Below are 24,021 nucleotides of genomic sequence, written 5' to 3' on the forward strand. Positions count from 1 at the left end.
ATGTAGTTCTCTGTGCGGCGATTTCGTCCCTACGTAAGTCTCTGTTCTTTTCTCTTTTCTTTTCATTTTCAGTCACGTTCCAGTCGGTGAGAGCACACATATGCGAGTAACACTAAATGTGGGAGATATACTCAAATAGGGCAAGGGCAATTTCCCTCGTCCCACTGAAATTGCATATGGAAGAATAGCTTTCTTTCTATAGGTCCGAAGTGTCATTTGCATTGAAGGTGAGACATATATTTTATTACTACGTACTGGCCTGCGGTGAACTTTGGCGTCTACAAAACTGGAATTAGCATCGTTCATATTTCACGTGATTTAAGTTTTGACTTTGAAGCACCGATACCAAAAATCAAAATTATGGCGAAACATTCCTTTTTTTTTTTTTTTTTAAGTGTTCCCGCCCGTTGTGGAGCTCAATTTCTACACCTTTACGAAAGAGAACCCTTCAAGGAAAATACGACTGACGTCACGTGCTATAACCAACACCACATAGATAGGGAAAGCCTGCTATCTCGTCGGCATGACGTAACAATTAAGAGTCAGCCAATGAGGATCGTGTTTTCAACGGCCGTAGCCAATCACGAACGTGCTTTCAGCAGTCGTGGCCATGAAGACGAACCGTCGTCGTCTGCGAGTTGTGATTGAACGTCCACGCGTACTAAATGGAACTTAGAAATAAAGCGCAAAAAGGACTCAATCTTTCTCAAAACTGATTTTCTGGAAACCGTCTCGCACTTTTTGTCTAAATATTTAGGTCCGCAGGTTCCAGATGAGCTGGAATCATTTGCGGGTTCTTGAATTCGCAGAACGGGGAAGAGAGATGCAAGAGAGGAGGCAATGAGCAGGCCTTCTTTATCTATGATGGCGTTGCCATAACTAGCTCGTCCCTGTTACCTCAGTTTCCAACATAATGCTACGCGGTCTCCCTACCAGCACGAAAATAATTGCAGCGAGTCAATGTAACCATTTATTTCCTCTTCACGACAAAAGCATACGACTCTGTGTAGATTTCATCCCTCCTTCGTTTCTTTCGAGTAGAAAAGGACATAAACGTCCCGTTTTTCCTCTTTTGGCGTAACCTCCGTTGCTTCGTGAGTGGAACATTGTCCCTGGTTCTGTTCTTCAAGGATTGCGCTTCCACACTCCTGAAATGCTCCGGCGAAGGGAACGTTGAAATCTTCGACTGGCTCCATCGCAGCGTTCCTAGCGGATTCCATAGCAGGCTCGATAGCCGGCTTCGCTTCTGGATTCGTCGTCGTCTGCTCCATAGTGGTGGTGGTGAAAGAGCTCGCCGTCTGCTCCATTTGTTCCTCCACCTTAGGACTGTCCACCGCAGGGAGCTCCTCCAGGTTGAGCGGGTTGACGTAAGCATTTGGATGATGCTTATTGACATGGGTACGTAGGTTAGCTCCTTTCGAGAATCGCTTATTACAGAAATCGCATAAATGAGGCCTTTCGCCAGTGTGCGTCAAGACATGCGCCTTCATGTTGGAACGTTTGCTGAACCTCTCCATACAAATGTAACATTGATGAGGTTTCTCTCCTGTGTGCACCATTCGATGCGACCTCAAATCGCTAGTGGTGTAGAAACGCTTCTTGCACACGTCGCATTCGTGATCTTTCTGCCCAGCGTGGATTTTCTTGTGCGCCTTCAAATTGCTGATCACCGAGAAACTCTTGGTGCACACGTCGCAGCGGTGGGGCCTTTCGCCGGAATGTGTGAGCATGTGCGTTTTAACGTGACTGGACGAAGAGAACTGCTTCCCGCAAACCTTGCATTCATGCCGGCGCTCGCCGGTGTGAACGAACATGTGAGACTTGAGGTTGCTGGAAACCGCGAATTCTTTCAGACATACTTCGCACTGGTAAGGCTTGCGACCGGTGTGGACGGAAGCATGCGTTTTCAGGTGACTGGAAGTGACGAAAGTCTTGCCGCATTCGGCACAGCGGAACCGACGGTCTCCGGTGTGGATGACCATATGCGCCTTCAGGTTGGAAGAGACGGTGAACTGCTTGCCGCATACCTTGCAGGCGTGAGGACGCTTACCGAGATGGATCAGGGAGTGTGTACGCAAGTTGCTGGCCGAGGCGAAAGTCTTGTTGCAGACACTGCACCGGTGGGGCGTGTTCTTCTGCGGCACCACGACGGTGGCTTGCGGGTTCGGGTGCGCGAATGTGGGCGGGTAAAAGTTTTGCAGGTCTTGAAACGGAGTCCTCTGCGCGTTCACATTCTGGCTGTGGATTATTTCAGTGCCGCACGAAGGACCAAATGACTTGTAAAACATGCATTGGAATTCTGGGTTGCCGACTTCAAAGCTCGGGTCCATCGCCGTCGCTCTTAGGATACTATAGCGGGAGATACCTGACATAAAAAATCACCATGGGCATTAGTATCTCGAAGGTCTTGAAATGGTGATATTGCTTACCGATCGTTTCTGTCGTAGGTGAACGCGGAGCGCGGAGAAGAATATTATCACGTGCATGCATAACGCGCCTTCGTTTTTTTTCGTCTTCATTTTCGAGCAGCTCAGAGACCATGGATGAAGAAGAAGCAGCGCTATACTGCTGCGGTGGTTCAGTTTGGAACTGATTTCGTGTATATACGCTGATTCAGAATCAAAACGAAATTAGATGAAGAATGCAACTATATATTATCTCCACCTCCCTTCCTTGGTGAGAGGGAGAGAGTGTACTATATTTGTGCAGTGGTATTTTAAATTTGGCGGGAGGGAGTGGGGGAGCATCTGCTGGCTTCCTCTCTTTCCTCTTCCGCGTGGATTTTTATCTTTTATTTATTTGTTGATGTTTTTTTTTTTTTTTGTGGGGGGGGGACGGTGTTGGAATTCCGTACGAGACGAATTGTGACATTCATATATACCGGCTTTTCGTTTCTTTTCGCCTTTCTTGGTTTCTTTTTTCTTTTTTTTTTGGGGGGGGGGGGAGGGTGTAAAATCATGAGTTATCCAGACCCCCCTCACACATACCCCTAACACCCGTCAAATGTTTAATGACACCTCCCTGCCTTTTCTTTCTTTTTTTTTTTTTTCGTGTGCATCTCCTATACGGTCGGCATTACAACGTAACTGTAATAATGCCCCCACACCCTAGGTGCGTTCCAAAACGTATGTGGCCGACTAAACATGGAGGCGCTATTGAAAGAATTTATCTCTTGACTTATCCCCGCCCATTGATTTATCTCTTCCCATCGTACGATAGCACAGTTTCGTTTTGAAGCCCCCGCAAACGCGCGAACACAGAGACCCCGCCGGCGTGACGTCATTACTCGGGCTTACCAAACGTCACCTAGCCTGCTTACTCGTCGACGTGACGTAACAACTAATAGTCAGCCAATCAGGGTCGCGTTTTCAACGGCGGCTAACAATCACGTACGTACTTTCACCGGTCGTGGCCATGAAGACGAACCACCGTCGTCTGCGAGTGTTGTTTGTACGTCCACGCGTACTAAATGGGAAAACTTGGAAATAAAGCGCAAAACGGTCCCAGTCTGTCTCAAAACTGATTTTCTGGAAAGCGTGTTGCACTTTTTGTCTAAATATTCGGGTCTGCAAGTTCCGAGTAAGCCGCAGTCATTTGCGGGTTCGTGAATTCGCAGAACGGCGAATTGCAGTAGCAGACGAATTCTGACTATATATGTCCAGGTAGCGAAGGAGGGAGAGAAGGCAATAAGCAGGCCTTCAGTATCTTTAAGAACGCACTATTTAGGAACGCATCCACGTTTCTTTTTGTTTTGTTTTTCAACACTCCGCGTGCTTGCGACTTTCTGGATGGACCAGTGGATGACTGGCGTTCCGACCGCACTGCCTTCGTGCAGAGATATGAGCGAGAAGCTTGTCATCCCGGGGTATCAAGTTCTGTACATATGAAAAGAACCAAGCCAACCAAATATAAGAATACCAAATGAAAAGAAAGAAGCGAAAAGGAAAGAGGAGAGGAGAGAGAGCCCGCATGAAACGCGGAGCTGTATGCGCTCTGCATCAACGGGCCGTCGGCTATACGCAGGCATGCGCGGTCCAATTTATGATGGCGGCCGGTGCAGAACCCTTGTCGCGCCCCTCAGCATCGATAAAGGAGATGTACAGCCCTTCTCTATATGACGGCTCTTATGAAAGGCGTTAACTGCAAAGCTCTATGCGAGATATATATCACGGGGTGCGGAGAGGGCAATAAGGTTCAGATGGTGTGCCTTCGAGTCACTTGAACTGCTTGAGTTTTAGGATTTTGTGTTTAGTTACGGTATTCTAACTTCTTTTTTCTCTCAATGCGAAAAAAAAAAAAAAGAAAGAAAGCTCTAGCACAATACATAAAAATAGTTCACATATTTCAAGTTTCATAAACGAATAATATGTCAGCATCCAGGCATGGTCCCAAACTCGAATCACAAGGAGCGATTATGATGTGATATTAGAACAGAAAAACTCAAATGAAGAAGTGTGGATTTATATCTCTTGCTCATCAACGTTGTCTTTTCCTTGCCCACGACGGGCATAACAAAGAAGACAAAAGGGAAAACTCAAAATTGCTCAAAGCTCGGTGAAAACGCGAAACGCATGAGCGAATGAGCGCGTGAGAAGCAGACGACAAAATATCGAGCGATGCGACGTTGAGGTCATCTATCCTTGAACGCTCGAACTACAGTCACAGATGCGTCGTGCATTGCGGTGAAGCGGTAACTTCAATAAAATGGCAATGTGGGCAGCGCTACTGGCAGTGGTCTCCGTACTTGTTGTTTCTGTGATCGAAATCAGTGCGGACTCCTACATTTCCGACTCATCGCTGGGGACATCTTTCGAATTTAAGCTTCATGTGGATGCCGGACGTGAAGAGTGTTTTTATCAGAATGTTGAAGCGGGCGCATCGGTATACGTGGCTTTTCAGGTGATTCCTCCCTTCACGTTTCCTGAAGGTGCCGGCTTAGGAAAAGGCAGTGTGGTGAAATAGGTGTTGTATTCTTTCGTGCTTAGATGGCATGTGATAGTCAATCACGTTTAAAGCACTGCTTCACTACATCGATGGAGTTATGCAAGGAAAAACCGGTTGATCAGACGGTGCACGCACGCACACATACGTCCGCGTCTTACATGCTTTGGATGCCAGTGCCGCGTATCACACATTATCGTACATGTCCATCATGGTGAACCGTTGCTGTTTATGGCTGTTCGTCAGCGGCGCATGAGCGACACAAACGCGGAACGAAGTAAAGTAATGATATCAACAGGTGCCATGCTGCTTATGCTGCACATGGAGCTCGCCGATGTCTGCAGGTCCACAGCTCCGGTGGAGAACTGTGCATGCAGAGCACGTGCCGTATTATAATTTATCAACACCAAAATGTGTCTCGTACTGGACTCAAATCAAACAATACAATGAATCTCTGTAACATTAAACTGTAAAAATTAGGTACTAGCTGCAGCAACGATGGTTCCATTCCTTAGGTTTTTATATCGTTGTATCTTTTCTTACGCAAAGGTATTAAGAGGAGGAGATGGCCAAGCAGGTTTCGCTGTCAGACATCCCAACGGAAATCACGTGCTGCCTTACCAGTGGAAGCCCTCTGCAGAGTACGAGGAGACTTCTGCTCCTCATGGAGGTAATTATATTCATCCTTGCAGAGGTCACATTGTCATACAGTGCGGCAACCTTGGATGAACCGTATGCTTTACGTATAGAAGTAAAACACATGACTTTGCGGGTTCTTGCTCTGAGATACAACATAAATAATTTGAAGAGCACCTACCAGTAAAGTTTCTATCAATCTGAACTTGAACGAAAAAGAATGCTTTCATATGAAGCTCGACCAGGAACGTTGGAATAGTCTTATAACACGCTAGCAGCGAATGGTACCATACGGACTCACAAACAGGTGATTCGGTTACCTAGGCACTTACCTATGCAGTTACCTACGGTTGCATTTGCCACTAGTGTGTCACTCTGAGGAAGTAATATGCCGGAGCGCGGGTCCGTAAACTTTTGCCCAGCACTGTACATCACTAAGATGCTTACTGACATCAAATTTCCTTTGCAGGATTTTATGAACTCTGTATAGACAACTCCTTGTCACATTTTGCTGCCAAGGTGGTCAGCCTATACTTCAATTCGTTCAAGAGGGACAAGTGGGAGGCCTACGTTCAAGAAATCGAGGCGTTAGGTGTCACGGTGGACAACTTCACCGTAAGTTCAAGTCTGCAAATGCAGTGATGGCCTGAAGTTAACTACATGCAGTTAAACTACTAGTTAAACTACCAGATTGTAGTTAAAAAGTAGTTATCAACTACTTGCAGAAATGTAGTGGCAACTACTAGTTAAACTACTATTTTGAGTAGTTAACTACAGTAGTTAGGTTACTGCAGGCGCCAACTACTTCCGATTTTGCCGCAAGTTTTACGACACAATTGTGCTTCCGACTTTTACCTTGAGCTACTTGTTTGATGAGAACGGAGGTGCAGAGCAATTGTGCCGTGCATGTGTACTAAATCTTCACTTTTATCACTGCTTGTGATTCCTATTTTGCTGTCCAAGAACACTATAGAATGGGATTGGTGTTGATGGACAACGTTAAGTAGTTATAGATGTAGTTAAAATATGTTGCAGTAGTTAAAGAAGTAGTTTTAACTACCTCCCCTGAAAAGTAGTTGAACTACTAGTTAAACTACTGCATCGCGAAGTAGTTATAGTTAAAGTACTGTAGAAGTAGTTAATGGCCATCACTGCGCAAATGTCCCGTCCCTTCAAAACGTGCGCCTCTCTTTAACACCATGTCTCGACGCCACGATGCAGGCAGTGCTTCAAAATGTCGACGGCCGAGTTGGGGAGATACTGAAGTACAGTGATCAAAACCGACGCCAACTGGCAAAGGACTGGTACGTCGTCGACTCGAACAACCGGTACGTCCAGAACTGGTCGCTTGCACAGTGTGTAGTCATCATCGCGACATCCGCCGTTCAAGTCTACTTTGTTCGGAAACTGTTTGAAGTAAAGAAGGTGACGCCAACTTCCAAGCCGAGGGCATGAACAAAATGGTTTTTTACAACTCCAAGGGTACTCCAATTTGTGATTTAGCCAAAACCACATTTGATCGTCAGCGAGTGCTTTGTGATTATCCAACCTACTATCTTAATTTAAAGGGCAATTATTGTCTTATGTGTATGTCTGGAAATGGGAGGGGTTTGTGGAAGTACCCGTGCGTGCGTTAGTGACATGGTTGTCCGTTGCTGTGGTGCTGCTGTACCTTTACTCTTGTCCTGGAATTCTCAAACATGTTTACAGCTTGCCTTTCTTCTTCCTTTTTGATAACTCGGTAGAGTACAACTAGGTCCTTGTGCTTCAGAAACTCGCCATTTTTGTGAAAACTGCAACGTAGTAGCCTTTTATATTTATGAAAAGGGAGGCCAACAGCCTTAACCTCCACCTCCTGAAGTAGTGTTGAAGAAAATTGAGCGTAATTTTTAATGCAACTGTCATCTGTAACACCTCGACACATTTTGTGAAGTTTTAATGGTGCACATTGGTAATGGTACGCTACTACTTCGTATCTTGATGTGTTGTGCATTCTATTTTTTTTTTTTTCAAGTTGCTTCTAAGCTATTGATATGTTTCAGACTTCAGTTTTATGGACTATACACTTTGCAAATTACTCAGATTTTCTTATTGCGTTTTATGCGACGATTCCTTATTAAAATATACCCCTCAGAATGTTTTGCGAGGCAGCAAGCAAAGCACTGCAAGTTCACTATACATAAAAATCCCATTTGAGAGAAATCTTGGCTGAAATTTTTATCAATAGTGAACTTGCAGTGACTTGCTTGCAACTAAAAAGTGGCAAGCTATATGTGCTACAATATTAAAGCTGAAGTCCCTCTTTGTGAACATGGTTGAGTATCATCATTGTTCGATAATGCCTCTCTCTCTCGTCAGATCATGTGATACTTTTAGCTGGGCAGCGATTAACAAGTGCTGTAGTTAAGCTATGAAGTTTTAAGGTAGTATAACGAGAAAAGCCTGACAAATGAATATGATGCCTCTATGTTGTTACCTGGTTACCCTGTTGCTGAGGCTGCGCTCATCATGGTGCAATCTAACGTGACATTCAAAGCACCTTCCTTCCTTCCTCCTTGAAAATACAGCAGGAAGGGTATCGCCCAACAAACGTTAACATTCCAACTTTGCTCAAATCCAAAAGACCACTCTGCAAAGCTTGTGCCTGTAGGTGTGTTGTTGTATCTCTTGTTGTCCATTTTTATGAACATGACAGATGCAATGTGTATATTTATGTGAATGGGATGAAAGTGCAAAGCACGTAGGATGTTCTTACGCCACGTAGTTTTCTGTTGTCATCTATGAGCGCGTATGTTTTGTTTCGTGCATGTCTTTTACAGACGCGATGAGAGATTTTAGTATTGTTCCTTGGGAGTTTTTGTAGTAAGCCATTTTTTTTTTATAGAGCTGTTGGAATCATGTTTTGGGAAATGTGGGGGAATATCTGCGTAATACATGATTTTCAAAATAAATGCTTGGCCTTTTCAAGGTTGGTATCGGAAATTTACCTGTGTCTAAGTCTGTGGAGCCATCCTGCGACCTCCGTTAGTCAGACCTGCACACAGTTTGTGGAGCATGGTTACTATGGAAACAGATACTTGACAAATGTCACAACACACGTAACTATAGGTGGAGAATCCCAAACAGTTTATTGTATGTCTAGTCGACTGCTTCAACACGTCGGTACCAGAAGCGAGCACGGAAATCGTCACTGCACGTGAGGAATGCAGGTCCGGTTGGGGAATGAACGATATGACGGACAGTGTTGTTGTGGCCTGCAATTTAAAAGATTCAGGGAATATCAGTCAAAATTGATTACAATAATTGCGGGCAATTGCTACAAGACAAAAGCATCACCACCCCCTTGCTCTGGTCCTGATAAGGTACCTACTAACAGGTTCGTCATATAGTTTTAAACACGAAAAAGTGTGATCAAGGATACATCCTATTATGATAATGACTTCATAAATTAGAAGTGAAACTATAAATTAATGCATTTCAATCTTAACAAAGCTGTGTGCCTGATAAGAGCAAATATATGGGGACAAAAACGTTACCATAGTGATTGGCACAGCATGTCCAACTTACCAAGTGAGAGTAGTCTTTGTCTTTCGGCATTTCTTGAATCCCAGCTGCAAAGGCTAGTTGTTTTTTCATCAGGAAACAGAACTATGAATAAAGTAATATATTAATTGAGGTGGCTGCACAGCAGGGCTTACGTAATATGAGGCATGTCTTGAAAGTAACGAGACTGAATGCCAGGCTCCAGAACTGGGAACACTGTAGTGACACTTCCAACCCCCAGAAGAGCTGTACATTCACACTTTATGTTCAGAGCAAGTTTCAACTCGACACTGTTGGCTGCGTCACTTCACTGTGAGTGCAGGTTATAAGAAGATGCTGCAATATCTATGAAAATTAAAGAAAGCAGCGTCTAGAACAATTATGTGTGATCAAATTTCACACTATATACTGCAAAAACTCCTAAAAACCTAAAACAGGAGACCTTAATCACATTTCCAGTTCAGGAATCCAGTCCAGCAGATCTAGAGCACTCCATGGGCCACATCCTTAGGCCCAGCCCTGGCCCGAGCCCGGCAAAAGGAAGGCTTTACCCGGCCCATGGGCTGAGCCCATGCAGTGCTCTAAGCACAGCTATATCAGGAGTGGGAGGAATGTCTCCGATGTTATGTGGCTCCCCAAAGAGGCAATTTCAAGGGGACAAGGATAGCAGTTGAAAAGAATAATGCTGGCTTGCAGTTATTTTATCTATGAGTAATTTTGTAGCACTGGTCTTGTTACTTTCTAGACACACCTCACATACTAAAGGAGGACTGGAGTTCCATTCTTACTATAGTCTTCTGTATGGTTGAAGATGCCCTGTGCTCTGTGCATTTGCTTCCCAGTAGCACCAGCTCCAGTGTATGCGATCAGGCATCGAGACATGGATAGTTCCCAAAGTTTCACGATGGAATCCTTTCCACTAGACAAGATGTACTGCGAACGTCGGAAAAATGCCAAATATGAGAAGCTGTGTTTATCTACGTGCTGCAAAACCAGGGATGGGCATAAATACACTTTTTGAGTATTTACATATAAATACAAAATACTTTGTTGAAAGAGGTATGTAAATACTCTGCATAAATACGTTTCAATATGAGTATTTAGACACAAAATATAAATACAGTATTTAAATACCGTAATTACTACCATAAATACTGTGAAGAAGAAGATCTCATTCGGAATTACAGAAATAATAATGATCATAACAAATCAGCAAGGAAAAATGGCATTTATTCGTTATTCATGGCAATTTTAATATCACAAGTTTCTCGAAGACTGCATCTTCCAGGTATCTTCTGTTCGGCCGTAGAATCATATTCACAAAGGAGGACACCTCTCCACAGGTGATGATGAAGAAAGGTTTGTATTAAATTTGACGAAGATGCTTCGTACAACAAGGTAGTACTCAGCCGCGACCATTGTCCGCAACAACAGTGAAAAACTGGTCATCTCATGTGCGTGCTTGCAAAAACGGTATAACTGTGCGGCTCTTCAAAGTTCTGCTTTGCCCTTCTTACCGAAAGGTCAAATATGGGGTATATGCGTCAGTATCTTGCGTATTTATAAAGTATTTACAAAATAAATACAAAAAAATTGGTATTGAAATACAAAATATAAATACATGTATTTATATTTTAAATAATATTTTAATTACAATGCATTTAAATACTGCCCATCCCTGTGCAAAACTCAAAGAAGAACCCAGCAATGCTTCTAGACAAGGGCCTGCACTTGAGGTCTTGTCTCCATGTGTACAGGCTGCAAGTGAAAACTTGAACTTCTGTGATACAGTACCAGGACCATATAGCCTTGCAGGACCACTGAACAGTAAAATTTGAGAGCTGCATCTCTTAGCATGCATCACAAGGACAACTTCAATCATTACTATCTGACGATTTTCAGTGCACCCACTGGCTTCAGCACCGATTTCAGTACCTGCACCTGATGTTCTTGATCTCATGCAAAATTGTCACATGCTTGAAATATACAGAAAATAACTGTAATGCATTTTTTCATATTTTTCACATTTTTTTACATGTTTTCATAGAAATTTCGATCGAGAAATGTGTTAGCTATTTTCTAGTTCGTTGTTATGAATATTGATTATAAATCTCTATCGTTTTGTTACTCTAGTTGATAACTGAGTTGTCGCTTGCCAAAAGATTTGTTATCATCACGGGGTCCCCACACTATTGGATAACTACGGACCTCTATATGTAAAGTGTAAACTCTTGTACCATATTATTTTATCAAATAAATCTGAAATCTGACATGTATTTGTAAAAAAAAAAGAAAAAGAAAATCAGACCTCAAAAGTAAGTCTGACTTGAGTATGGATACTATTATGTCAATAACAGGTGCTAAGGCGATGTCAAGCACCCTACGAGGAGAGCCAACGACATTGCAAACAGAAACTGTTCTTCATCTGGGCCCAGAAAAATAACAGTCTCTGCTGAAAATATCAGCGCTCTCTCATCCAGAGGCATTTCTTCAACAGTACACTGGATCTTCTACCTTTCTAGGTGGTAAGGCAGACGGATGACAGGAATGGACGATGTATAGTATGGAGAAGATGGTGTGGTGGATACATGTGCTTAGGGGTTGCACAGATGCACACAACAGTGGACTACTACACAGCAGACCATCAGGAATTTTCTTCAATTATTTTTCCATGCGTGATGAGCTATAAAAATGCCTTCTAACAAAAGTGCCATTTACCTTGCCATTGCGGGAGAACACCGCAGAGCACACCTCGTTGCCCTCGTGTGCCTGTGGAAAGGTGCAGATGCACTTGTTGCTCACTCCGTCCCATAATTTCATGTCCCCATCCTTAGATGCAGTCACATACAGCTTGCCGGAATGGTTGTAGCGCACCTGCGCAGAAAAGAAAGTTACTAACTGCACACTCTTCAAACACTCAAATTGTAAAGTCTCGACGGTTGTCAGCAGCGTCTTGCTATGATTGACTACATTTTGTCTCGGATTGAGACCTCCTGCTTATCACTGGATTCTTGGAAGGAAACTAGCTATCTGCCAGTCACCGGGAACGTGTTACAGCAATCGTGAGAATGGTCTTGACAGAGAAAGTGCTGAACATATTGTTGCTGTACTCCATTTTGTAGAACTTTGTTGTAGGGTTATCATTCACACATTTTGTTGACCATTTAAGAGAACTAGTACTAACGCTATTAGTGTAAATAACGAGAGGGTAATGTCAAAAATCCACGCAAGAACACTGTCGTGGCAGGAAACCTCAGCAGTACCGAGTCATATTCTTCCAAAATGAGATTATTCTCGCATTTGTCAGCCACACGTCTTCTCTGCTTCTGTGAATCTATGTATCAGGTTGTAATTCTTTAATGCTGTTAAGTACGAGGTAACGCTAGAGGTGCTTCAACGATGCCATGCATGCAGGTCCATTAGCTTGTCATAGCACCTCTATCAATGTCAAGTAGATGCCCTAACTCAACAGGTTTGCATTTGCAACAGAGGTGTGTTTGGCGTGTCTCTTTTGCGTAAAAATGCGAGACTTTGATGGCATGCCGCCAACACTTGAGACTACTTACTGCAGTTAGAGGGCCCTTGTGCTGGTCTGATGGGACGCTTGACACAAAGCACTGTGCTGTGTTCACGTCATACAGGCGCACTGGAATTAATAGCGGTCATTTTATGTAGTTCAATGTTGTCTAACTTCATGGACACTTTTCAAAGGCTGTTTCGTCATTCTTTAACGCATTAGACAGATAAAGAAAGGACAACTTACACGTGGGGTGGTGTGTGCCGACAAGTATGTAATCTCCAGACGGGTGAAATGCCAACGCTCTAACCATTTCAGCTTCCTGTAAGTCAACAGCAAAAAGTTAATGAAATGATCGCCAATGCCACATGCTTTTGTAATGGCTGGAACAGCACTGGTAATAATTCAAACAGCATGCCATTTCGATGAGAGCCAGCACGAGGGGGTAAAGCGGAATGTGATGAGCTACTGATATCTGATATTATATTGATTTGATGTGTTGATACCTGATATTTGCCTCAATCTGAACATGAAACACATACATGGATTGTCCGGAATGCCCTCTTCACTGATGGCTTGGAGTAATCAAAGAACTTGACCGTGTAATCCCTGCTACCTGAAGCTAAGACCTGCTCCTTTGGGTGAAATTCAAGGCAGGTGATCTCCTGAAATGCAATGATGAGTTAAGAAAACATAGGTAAAGGCACCTTGTGCTGGGACACAGTGAGCAGATTTTTGTGTCCCCTTTGTGACGATGACTGAAATTCACCTCGATGTGGTCGTAAAGGGTACGTATGACAGGATGCGTCTCCATGTTCTGCTGTGCGGATTCTTGCGCTGCAACTTCCGGTGGCATTGCACTCTTTGCAAGCATACGATCCACATCCAGGATCTGAAATGACGCATTGTAGGTAACCAAATTGTTCTAAAAAAAAACTATAACCAGCGAGCTCTGCAAAAAAGAAATTTCCACACACAATCACAAGCATGATGATGTGATGTGATGTTACCTTTATTGAAGCATCTACAGAACCTGTAGCTACTAACTGTCCTGAAAGACGTGATGGAAAAGTGTATGGTATTGCTGCTACTCAACATCTTCAGTAATACGTACCGTCGTGACTGAAACAGCCAGCTCGACATTGTGCCTTGTGTGATGTGACGTAGCAAGTCTCGTACAGCGCGGGTTCTGGAGCTAGCGACGGAGCTAGAGAAACCAAAATGAGAAACAGGGACATTTTGTTTTCCACATCAACTGAACTAACTAAAACGCAGTGTTGTGTAGGTATATGTACCTTCGGTTTCATATTCGAGGTCTATTCCTGGCCCAGCGTAGTTTGAATTGAGATCAGAGAGCTTATTTTCCTTGATATCTGTGAAGTGGAAAGAGGTGCAACGTTGTAAAATGACAGTTGGAAGTGTTATAGCTGTGTTTTCCCGTACGTCAGCATTACCTCGTTCTGTTCGAAGGCCTGCACTGACAATCGTCAGAAGCCTGTCCGATGGTGGGCACGCGGGGTGAGCCTTCACTAGATTGGACAGACTCACTGCGAGGGTTTGATGTCCATCGTAGAATAACTGGCTGTTTCACAACAATAAATGATGGATTAAGTGAATTGTGTAATGACTGTACCATCATGAAGCGCGCGCGTGACATATATTGTTTAGAAATCACATGCTGTTATCCCTGTAATCGAAAACTTTGCACGCTTCAGTTGGAATCAGCGTTTTTTTTTTTAACGCGTACCTTATAATCAGCCTGTACAGGGTTTCCCTGTCTTTAATGCTTGCCGTGTTATTGAACATTTTTCACTTCTGCCTTGTGCAGAACTACCGCCACATTCACAAAGCTGTTCACAGCAACGCCAGCGCCACAAGGCCGGCAAAATTGGCAGAATTCCAGAATACATTCTGGTTTACTTCAGTTGTTGGTAGATGGCGAGACTTGCACGCATGCGCTGCCCAGAGTCTGGCTATAGCTCACCATAGTCTGGCGCTGACGGGCTGAAACAGAAACTGGAAGCCTGATTGTTGTTGACCGCTTTGGTATTGCGGTTTGCGCACTTTTAGCGTCACAGGGCCATAAAATTTCTTCGGCAGGTTGCCTTCATACAAAATCGGGGCAAGATGACTGCACTTCTCGCCTTCGAACAAAACGTAGGAACTTTTCCAGCCCCCTCCAAAATACCTGCCAGAAATGCGAGAAAACCCCGAAAAGCTAGCAGATGTGGATGTCAGCCCCCATCTTTACGGAAATCCATTGACGCGTATGGGAGGCAGTGCGGCATACAGATAGGAGGGTATAAACGATTGATGAACCCCTAACTGTCGAAGTACCAACCGATACCAACTTGTACAATCGTGATTGCTGCTCTGCACATTGGCAGGGATTTCCCTACAGCCCCCTTGATTGTTTCGTAGCACCCCCACCCCCCGAAATTTCTGTGATTGTCCAATATAGCACAGATACCAATGCACATACCCACAAACATGTAACCATATACATATATAGCCCCCTCCCACCTTTGGAATCTCGATAGCCCCTCTCCCTAGATGTCGATTTCTGGGGTCATTACTGCACACTGGTGAGCACGTGCAGGTGTGATGATAATCGTGGCACCACAGCTGTACAACACGTGTCGGATAATTAAACAAGGCTGAAAGCCATAATAATAACAGTGTTGTAGGATAGCTATACAAAGTGGACCATTATAGAAGTCTATTATAGACCTTATAGAAGACCATTATGGAAGTTGGCACACGAAATGAGTGCAATTAATGTTGTGGATTCGAGGCGACCACGAGAATGATCGTCTTCGCACAGGGAACAAAAGGTGTCGTGTATGGTGCCTTTTGGATTTTGAGATCGAAATAAATTAAATGAAATGTCTCGCGCCGCCGTCATCGTTTTGTATCTGTGTTCTTCAAACTCCCATGGAATGTTCTCTCTTTCTCTTTCCCAGCTCATCCAACGTTTAAAGATACGATGGTACAGAAATCAGTAAGTACACTTAGCTGCCTACTCAGCGGGTGCCTTTTTTTGTCTACAGTCTTCCCAAGCAGCTCGACATCTTGGTCCAATATTGGTCCGATATTGGGCCAAGATGTTGTGCTGCTTGGGAAGACTGTAGACTGAAGACTGTGTCCCATCTTGTTCCAATATTGGGCCGACATTGCCAATATTGGTCCGATATTGGGCCAAGATGTTGTGCTGCTTGGGAAGACTGTAGACTGAAGACTGCGTCCATTCTTAGTCCAATATTGGTCCGACATTGCCAATATTGGGCAGACATTGGGCTGACATTGCCAATATTGGTCCGATATTGAGCCAAGATGTTGTGCTGCTTGGGAAGACTGTAGACTGAAGACTGTGTCCAATCTTAGTACAATATTGGGCCGATATTGCCAATATTGGTTCAATATTTGTCTGACATTGCCAATATTGGGCCAAGATGTTGTGCTGCTTGGGAAGACTGTAGACTGAAGACTGTGTCCAATCTTAGTACAATATTGGGCCGATATTGCCAATATTGGGCAAAGATGTTGTACTGTTTGGGAAGACTGTAAACTGAAGACTGTGTCCAATCTTGGTCCAATATTTGTCTGACATTGCCAATATTGGGCCAAGATGTTGTGCTGCTTGGGAAGACTGTAAACTGAAGACTGTGTCCAATCTTGGTCCAATATTGGGCCGACATTGCCAAAATTGATCCAATATTGGGACAAGATGTTATGCTGCTTGGGTTGCTTTCTCAAGAAAGTAACGCCTATAGGAAGGGCACTGTGTAGAAATGACAACTTATTCGTGCTTTCACTATCACGTCCGGAAGAAGCGCTTCACGGGTATTCTCGCTGCAGGGCCTCGGTCCGTGATAAAGCACACGGACAGGCGTGCACCGCCGCGCACCAAAGCGGACGCGACAATGGCACGGATGTACGCTCAAGGCTGGCGACAATACCGGGTGGGTGCCAGGGCGCGTGCGGCTCGTTCCGCAGCGACGCGCGCTCGGGAAGTGGACCACGCCTTTAGGAGTTGCATATAATACGTACCCTTAGGGAACGGCGGTTGATGTGAAGACACCAGCAGCGGGGGTTGAACCCTCTGATTTCCGGTCAGAGATTCTACCGCTACACCACGCGCTGGCTACCCTTTCTCGTTCACAGAGTGCCCGTCTGTGGAAAACATCGTTGTAAAATACACCCCCGAGCACATTAAAATGGTGCGAGCGAGCTGGTTCTCATGTTTCAAGGCTACAGGCAGAAAACGATGAGGACGATATCGTTTTGCATTCGCGTTCGCTCATGGAGGTGTTACCTCTCTCTACACCCTTGTTATTGGCACAGAATACCACTCGACATTGGATCCTGCCCAATATCCTCACCATTTTTATTTCCCTCTCGTTTTCGCTAGTACTAGTGATACACATCTACACTTCCCAACACGCAAAAGCTCCGCAACAGCAGCGACATGACTCGGAAGAAACCGGTACTGCCACCACCATGTTCATGTATCATCTACAACTAATTCGGGTGTCATTCACGCTAATAAATCGATCAATTTGACATTAAAATAGAAAAACGAGCGCTAAATAAAATTCAGATTCCATTATGTCTTGCATACAACGTATTTATATGCCGTCTACTTCTGTCCCTCGGGCTGGTGACCCCCCCCCCCCCCCCCCCCCACACACACACACTCACAATGTTTGGCGACACCCTCAAACTTTTTTTTTAATTCCTGTGCGCCCTCTGCAGGGGGCATTTGTTATTTCAGCTGCATACACCTGTCGATAATGATACATTAAGCTGTTATGACTTCACTGTAATAATGACCCCCCGCCCTCCCAATTTTTTTGCAACACTCCATCGTGCCTGCGATTCTGGATAGACTGCTAGTGTGAACCGTTATTCTAAAGCACTACCCAGTATCTGATTGCATTGTTTCGAGTACTGATTCACCTTACGTGTAAAAATACTCCAATCACCTAATAAGTTAGTCTTTCGAGTACTAGTCATGATAAAATTCAAACGGTTAGAAGCATCCAGTAGTTTTAATGGCGAGTTCTAAAGTGCAGACTCTGCACCAGGGATTTTCCTAGCACCCCAAATATGGTCCCCCCCTCCCACCCGAGATTAAAAAAAAAAAAAAAAGAACAGAGAGAAAGAGAGACTCGTCATTGGATTTCGATTTCTATGTTGGAACGAGACACTTCAACCGTTTGAATTTTACTCGGACGGCCTCTTTCGTGGACTGGACGGCGTGCTTTTGAGTAGTTAAGGGTAGATAAGCAGCGCCTTCCTGAAATCAGCGAGCTTCAAGAACAACAACTTTATCTTGGTGATATTCTGACTTTTTATTTTTTTTCGTCACAAACAGCCAGCTTTGTTTCGTAGCGTGTCATGAACTGCATATGAAGCTTCGTATCTTTTTCTCTCTCACTCCTCTAGATTACTTATACGGTTCCTCTCTGGATGGACCGTTGCGACCCTGGTACAGGCATCTTTGTAACGAGTGTCCAGGACGCAAGAGCAAAATTCCGTGTCCGGATCTGGCGGTGCATGTAGCACGTTGTCGAAGGCCGCCCCCTCACGCAAACACTTTTAAAAATCCGGGATCCGCCCGTGGAAGGCACTTCCGCGACAATTTATGCATGCTGTAAGGTCACGTTAATATAGTACACCCATTACGTGTAACGTTCTCCACCCACTTCGATATTAAGGCTATTGTGGTCGACCCTCGCAGAATGGGGAAACAAATAATACAAATGATGACTGACACATGTATTGCAATTCTCAGTATATCTTTTATTTTGCTATGAGGAACTCCCTCAAAGCGTATCATTTTTTGTTTTTTTCATCTCATCTCAGGATAAACTCCATAAATATATAAATATGGTCACAGGTGCACCACTGTGCAGTGGAGCGAATACAAATATCACAGATAAACTCGCGAATAGCGACAGCTTACAAGGCAACGTGGTGGTGTAAGGCAGATAAAAGTTGTACAAACAAATCAAAGGACCTCTGACATAGCAAAGACGTGGTTCTTCTCCAGGAAGACGCCAAAAAGCGTTGCTGTCTCTTGAGATCTTAAGTCCTCGATTGCTGTTGACAAGGCACGGTGGTTCTTGAGATCACGGCTGACCAGGATGACAACCACAGGTCTTCGTGGCTGTCCAGGCACTAGAAGACTCCTCCGAAGGCGAGGGGTCGTGTAAGGGACGACATGGCCCTTCAGTGGTGTACTTCGCCACGTTCTTATAAATGTTAATCAGGCTGGAGTAAGTCCACCGTTCACCAGGGTCTCCACACTGCTTCATCTTCAACCTTGACCATTTGCTGAGGCGGTTGCACAAAGGCACATGGGGCAACTTTCATGGCTGGTGGAGGCGACTGGACGAAGGAGACTGGGCTCGGAGATCCAATAGACGACCTGTCACTGGCGGCAGGGCTGAGGATACCAGAAGAACCGAGATCGTTCATTGGTGGCGACGGCGGTGCGGTGTAGACAGACAACTGAGCCTGTTGCGATGCTGGCAGAAGGAAGGCGATCTCTCCAGTAGGTAGCCTGGTGGGCAGGAGGGGAACACCGTTGAAAAAGCGTGGGTTGCCGTCTTCGATGGGGCTGGGCGGTGGTGAAGACAGGCTGCCCACGCAGGACGTGAGGTGGCCCAGAAGCCGTTGGCGGACAGTCTGGTCGACGCCGTCGACGCGGCTCAGGTAACGTCCCACTTCGTTAGCGCATTCGCGAAAGCCAGCGCGGAACTTGTCGGGAACGCCGACGTCCGAGACGATGGCCCTGGCACGCTGCTGACGCTGCAGTGTCTGCAGGTGCTTGACGGTCATCTCAAGGATGTCGGCCTTTTCCAACTTTGAGTGTCGGGCATTCTGAGGGGGAAAAAAGAACTGGTAAGTCATCGACGACCACAGTAACGCAGGAATACAAATCAAATCTGTCGAAAACACACACACTTAAGCGTAACTATCCATACACAAGATTCGAATGCTTTCTGCAACAGCGAGGTGACACATTCGGAGTGAAGTCACGTTCAAAACATTTTCAATGTCCCTGAGTCGCCCAAACAGCCCCAAGAAGGAAGAAAATTCCCGAAGAATACACAAAAAGACGCTTGCCAACGGTCTCCTCCTCCGGCCGCTAACCATCTGTCGTGCGACCGTGGGAAAAGGGGGTCGCAGTCCGCAAGAATTTCGCCCTCTCTCTCTCTCCCGGACCTCCTCGCTCGCTCCTTGCCCCGATCCCTGAATGGGATTTTTCTCGTTATTTCCTCGCTCGCTTTTCATGATTTTCTTTTGGCTATAGGAATCCCCTTTCTGTAACGTAGGCTCAAGTGCTGGAATTTTCTGGCTACAGTACCGAAATTTCGAGCTGTCAGCGCCATAGAACCGAAGTTAGCTGTTATTTACTGTACTGCACACGGAGAATTTTGGACGACTAAGCTATGTCACCATCACATGTATGCTTTCAATTCAAGTGGGCGGTCGCGGCAAAGTGCTTCCAGCGCAACACGTGCAGGGCACACAACACAACTGCAGTCAACGAAAAAGATACTTACATCTTTCTTAAGGGCATCCAAGATGAGATTCTTCAGCTCTGTAAGGCTGTGATTGATTCTTGCCCTTCGTCGCTTTTCCATGATGGGCTTTGTGCTCTGAAATCAGAAGGGAACGCATGGTCAAGTTTTGCAACACATCGCCAAGGTCCACAAACACACAATCACAGCCAGAGCGAGACCAACAAACAAGATTCAGGGCCATCAACCTACCCGTCGGAGTTCACTTGCTTTGCTGGGCACCCTATCGGCCGGCATGTTGAAGGTGTGTGTATCCAAAATGCGAAGAAGCACGAAAAACGTATAAGTCCAAAGCGCGGAGCACCAGACGAACGACGAGCGAACGAATGAGCAAGAGCGTCGCAATGCGATGGCGTGTCGGCACGCGGCTACTTTATATAGGGACGGGAAAGGAGGTGAGCTTTTGAGAGAGGAGGCGCGGGGAGCACGTGCCCCGAGCCGAGTGTGGGAAAATGCCACCGGAGCAGAGCCTTATCAGGCGGCCGAGGTCAAACAGGCGTACGCCGGCCGTGTGAGACACGCTCGAGAGCCGCGTTCCCACGGTCGCGCAGCCAATAGGAAAGCAGCTTGGCTCGCGCCGGGTGGAGGGGGGCGCACGCGGGGATTCCGGTGCCCCCCTCAGGACATCTGCCCGGCTGCACGTGCCGGCGCTCTTTATCGCTGTGCGCTGTGGGAAAACTCCGCCTCTGCGCCGACTGTAAACAGGCGCCTTCTCCTCACCGCTGTCAGCGGCCGCGCATAACTAAGAAAAAAAGAAAGCAAGAGAAAATGCGCGCGTAAACGCGTGGGGGACACGAGGCGCTTGAATTGTGCGACCACCTGATGCGGCGCCGATGGACTTTTGGCGTGCCAGGGCATGCCTTTGTGTGGTTCCCGCTGCAATGGGGGGAAGCTGCGTCGGAATGCGATCGACCGACTGGAGGCGAATGGACCTGATTACCAGAAGGTCGTGCATTACATATGTTCGTTCCTTCTGAAGTTGCATGCTAAAATATACTCACGCCATTTCTCTGGACTTTTTCCTCATCCATTCGTCATGACGTATATCAGTACTATCCCAAGAAAGATCAATTTCCTTTCACTCAAAATCATTTCTTCCATTATGAAAACATTGTAGGATTTTCAGAATTTCAAAATCCAAGGAAAGGCAAAAAAGATGGCTAAAATCTAAATTGTGGAAAATGAAAGACCACAAAGATCGAGGAAGAAAACGTAAAGTGGCATTTCAGCATCTCAAAGTGAAGAGCGTGAATACAGAAAGACATCAAGTTTGTTTGTCTTCGAATCACAGCACTTCGTCATTGCACGTCGGATTTTAGAGACTCAACAATATTCACCTCACGATTATCAAACAGTTATTGTGGAAAAACAAACGTTAATTTATACCGCCACTGCCACGTGAAATTCACCGGACAACAGTACTGAATCTTCACTGATGGTGGTCATGGTGGTGTGCTATTTCCGAATCATCACCGGCATTAGCACAGTTGGAAGGGAGTGCCCAATCAAAATCATATTTGCTGTTGTTGTTTTCTTTATACATCATCACCCTTTTATGGTTTTACTTCACATATGCATATTTCTCTTTTCACCCGTCTTTATTACTTTATTTTCATTTTTTTTCCTGCCATGTACCTGTTACAATATTGCGTTCTATCTACTACCCTGCGCATTATTATTATTATTTTCACTAACGCTCACTGTATTATTCAATAATTGATCCAGAGGTTCTAACTATATTTTGCTACTAGATTTCCTAGCCAATCTAACGGGCGTAAAAAATAAAAATAAAAACAACTGGGGAAAGGAACGTGAAACATAAACTAGGGTTCTTTTTTGAATTGAATTGAATTGAATTTGGAAGGGATTCGAATTTTGAATTTTTAGTTGCTGTTTTGTTTTTAACTGATTGAGGCCCCAGATGTGAAGATGTTGCCATAAATTTTTGTCAGTCAGTAGATTACATTAAGGTCTGACGTCTCTTGTGTTGTCCTAACTTTGCATTTAAAAAATGTATTTCTGTGAGCCATTCTACAACACAACTTCATATTCTCACACGGGCAAAAAAAAAAAAAAAAAAAAACACTGGTCAAAATCCACTGGTATCCAAAATCCAAAATATCCACTGGTCAAAAAAAGGCTTCTTCAAGCACTTTGAGAGAGCTCTAAGTTTTCGATGTGCTGCCCAACATATATCATGAAATGAAGAACACGAACTGTGTCGCAGTCAGTAAATTCTTCTCTTTATTACTCAAAGGATTTGCCATCACGAGAACCAGTACGAATTAACCATCATGGTTGCCTTGCGCTCATATACTAAATATTGAAATATGGCCGTCGTCGAAAAAGCCAATCAGCAGCGGGTATCGAGCCATGCACCTCTTGGTTGCGAAATATAAAGTGAGAAGAAAATCCAACAAAATCGATGTCGTAAGACATTGCACCCCATTTCAACCTCCCATAAGGCCTTGCGGGACACGAGCGCTTATCCTTGAAGCAGGCTTCTCCGGGCAGCACACAAACAGCACATATTTTCCCCCTCTCACAAGAAGAAAGCGTACCTTCGTGAAAGAGGAACCCACCATACGTTCCCGACCAAGCTCATAATGTCTGGAGGTCAGGCGTGGGTTCTCAAACCGTGGGAACGGAGCGAACTTCTTGTATTCCCTCCTTTTACACACGCTTTCTTCCCCTTTTCTGCTTCACGGGAGAGTTAGAGAGGAGGCCTCCCCTGCAGTCCCCCACGCGGACCTTTTTTTTTTGTATGCGTGTCTGCGTTTGACAGCAAGGAACGCGGCGAAAGTGCATCGATTTTCTTACTTTTGAAAAGTGATGCAGTGGCACAATGATAGCAACCGCTATGGTACTTGTCTTAAAATCATTGCAGCCAAAAAGACAACATCAAAAAGCAAACAAACAAAAAGAAGAAGAGCTAGGTTTGTGATTATCAAAAGTTACAGTGTTTTTTAAAGCACAATTTCAGCCTGTGACAAATGTGATTTTCGTAAAGATTCATTCCGCAGTGCAAGTGCAAGTATATAGCAGTGTAAAAAGAAAAAAAAAGAAAAAGAAAAACACTGAAACAGTGTTTTAAATGGAATGCACCCCTTTGAAATGCTGTTTTCTGTGGAACATGCCTTCTAGAAGCGTATTTTATTTGGGATATATATACACCATTTTAGAAGGATATTGTACGAAACATCCCTCTGTATGGTGTGAAAATATTACACCACAAAGGCGTGTGTGCCTCAGGGCAAGACATTTACACCTGGAAGGTGTAAAAAAAATGTTTACTGTCATCTGAACATGGTGTGATGTGTTCCTCAGAACGATATTTTAATACGTCGCATACTTTACTTTAATACTTTAATACGTCGCATACTATCATGATAGCCATATCAGCACCACTCTTGTCATTTGTCAACAAAGAGCCGTTTAGTGTTTACACGAACAAACATTCGTAAAACCGATTTCTATCAAAACAAAAACAGGAATCAATCAATGGAGGAAGATGAGCACACGACCAGCCTCGTCCACCAATTTTCGAGAGTAAACGATAAAAAAAAAAAGAAAAAAAAAAGAAGAGCAAAACAGCTCCACCGCGCATAGCAACACGGAAAGTGGGCTGCCATGCCCCCCACTTTCGAATCATGGGCAACAGCATTCCCGTATGCACGCCATTATGCCATAGGGTATAGAATGCATCCGCGTAGCTCTCTCTCTGTTATGTAGCGGGGAGGCTGTTGTTGCTGGGACTGCGTTCCCACGGTCTGAAGCCAGAGGCCCAAGCAG

The 24,021-nt window shown here is 44.8% G+C and overlaps 4 protein-coding genes across 4 annotated transcripts; 1 reads left to right on the forward strand and 3 right to left on the reverse strand.

The window, feature by feature from the left end:
• Positions 1–957: 957 nt before the first annotated feature.
• On the reverse strand, positions 958–2,525 carry LOC135370402 (zinc finger protein 235-like). The gene is made up of 2 exons (XM_064604144.1): positions 2,430–2,525; positions 958–2,365 (listed from the first exon to the last, which is right to left on the reverse strand). Exons 1-2 carry the CDS (start codon positions 2,488–2,490, stop codon positions 1,014–1,016), a joined length of 1,413 nt encoding a protein of 470 aa, XP_064460214.1. The 5' UTR covers positions 2,491–2,525; the 3' UTR covers positions 958–1,013.
• Positions 2,526–4,654: 2,129 nt separating this feature from the next.
• Positions 4,655–8,550, forward strand: LOC135369685 (transmembrane emp24 domain-containing protein 5-like). Its single transcript, XM_064603194.1, has 4 exons — positions 4,655–4,899; positions 5,491–5,611; positions 6,047–6,192; positions 6,799–8,550. Exons 1-4 carry the CDS (start codon positions 4,705–4,707, stop codon positions 7,030–7,032), a joined length of 696 nt encoding a protein of 231 aa, XP_064459264.1. The 5' UTR covers positions 4,655–4,704; the 3' UTR covers positions 7,033–8,550.
• Positions 8,551–8,680: 130 nt separating this feature from the next.
• On the reverse strand, positions 8,681–14,516 carry LOC135369680 (cleavage stimulation factor subunit 1-like). Its single transcript, XM_064603187.1, has 13 exons — positions 14,385–14,516; positions 14,092–14,219; positions 13,933–14,010; positions 13,752–13,844; positions 13,648–13,688; positions 13,407–13,529; positions 13,180–13,302; positions 12,884–12,959; positions 12,687–12,766; positions 11,839–11,994; positions 9,909–10,053; positions 9,145–9,225; positions 8,681–8,831 (listed from the first exon to the last, which is right to left on the reverse strand). Exons 1-13 carry the CDS (start codon positions 14,441–14,443, stop codon positions 8,716–8,718), a joined length of 1,299 nt encoding a protein of 432 aa, XP_064459257.1. The 5' UTR covers positions 14,444–14,516; the 3' UTR covers positions 8,681–8,715.
• Positions 14,517–18,421: 3,905 nt separating this feature from the next.
• On the reverse strand, positions 18,422–20,585 carry LOC135369684 (transcription factor HES-4-A-like). The gene is made up of 3 exons (XM_064603193.1): positions 20,422–20,585; positions 20,212–20,307; positions 18,422–19,525 (listed from the first exon to the last, which is right to left on the reverse strand). The coding sequence occupies exons 1-3, from the start codon at positions 20,464–20,466 to the stop codon at positions 18,932–18,934; spliced, it is 735 nt and encodes a 244-aa protein (XP_064459263.1). The 5' UTR covers positions 20,467–20,585; the 3' UTR covers positions 18,422–18,931.
• Positions 20,586–24,021: the final 3,436 nt, after the last annotated feature.

The sequence above is a fragment of the Ornithodoros turicata genome, chromosome 10, assembly GCF_037126465.1.
Source record: "Ornithodoros turicata isolate Travis chromosome 10, ASM3712646v1, whole genome shotgun sequence".
Taxonomy (NCBI): domain Eukaryota; kingdom Metazoa; phylum Arthropoda; class Arachnida; order Ixodida; family Argasidae; genus Ornithodoros; species Ornithodoros turicata.

Bases quoted from the DNA above. Each gene is read 5' to 3' on its own strand.
- LOC135370402 (XM_064604144.1), bottom strand. From the start codon at position 2,490: ATGCATGCACGTGATAATATTCTTCTCCGCGCTCCGCGTTCACCTACG. The intron at 2,366-2,429 runs GTAAGCAATATC...TTTTTATGTCAG, and splicing joins ACCTACGACAGAAACGATCG to GTATCTCCCGCTATAGTATC.
- LOC135369685 (XM_064603194.1), top strand. From the start codon at position 4,705: ATGGCAATGTGGGCAGCGCTACTGGCAGTGGTCTCCGTACTTGTTGTT. The intron at 5,612-6,046 runs GTAATTATATTC...TTTCCTTTGCAG, and splicing joins GACTTCTGCTCCTCATGGAG to GATTTTATGAACTCTGTATA. The intron at 6,193-6,798 runs GTAAGTTCAAGT...GCCACGATGCAG, and splicing joins TCACGGTGGACAACTTCACC to GCAGTGCTTCAAAATGTCGA.
- LOC135369680 (XM_064603187.1), bottom strand. From the start codon at position 14,443: ATGTTCAATAACACGGCAAGCATTAAAGACAGGGAAACCCTGTACAGG. The intron at 14,011-14,091 runs GTAATGCTGACG...TCCACTTCACAG, and splicing joins AGGCCTTCGAACAGAACGAG to ATATCAAGGAAAATAAGCTC. The intron at 13,845-13,932 runs GTACATATACCT...TGGTTTCTCTAG, and splicing joins CCTCGAATATGAAACCGAAG to CTCCGTCGCTAGCTCCAGAA.
- LOC135369684 (XM_064603193.1), bottom strand. From the start codon at position 20,466: ATGCCGGCCGATAGGGTGCCCAGCAAAGCAAGTGAACTCCGACGG. The intron at 20,308-20,421 runs GTAGGTTGATGG...TTCTGATTTCAG, and splicing joins AAGCAAGTGAACTCCGACGG to AGCACAAAGCCCATCATGGA. The intron at 19,526-20,211 runs GTAAGTATCTTT...TTTCCCCCTCAG, and splicing joins TGGATGCCCTTAAGAAAGAT to AATGCCCGACACTCAAAGTT.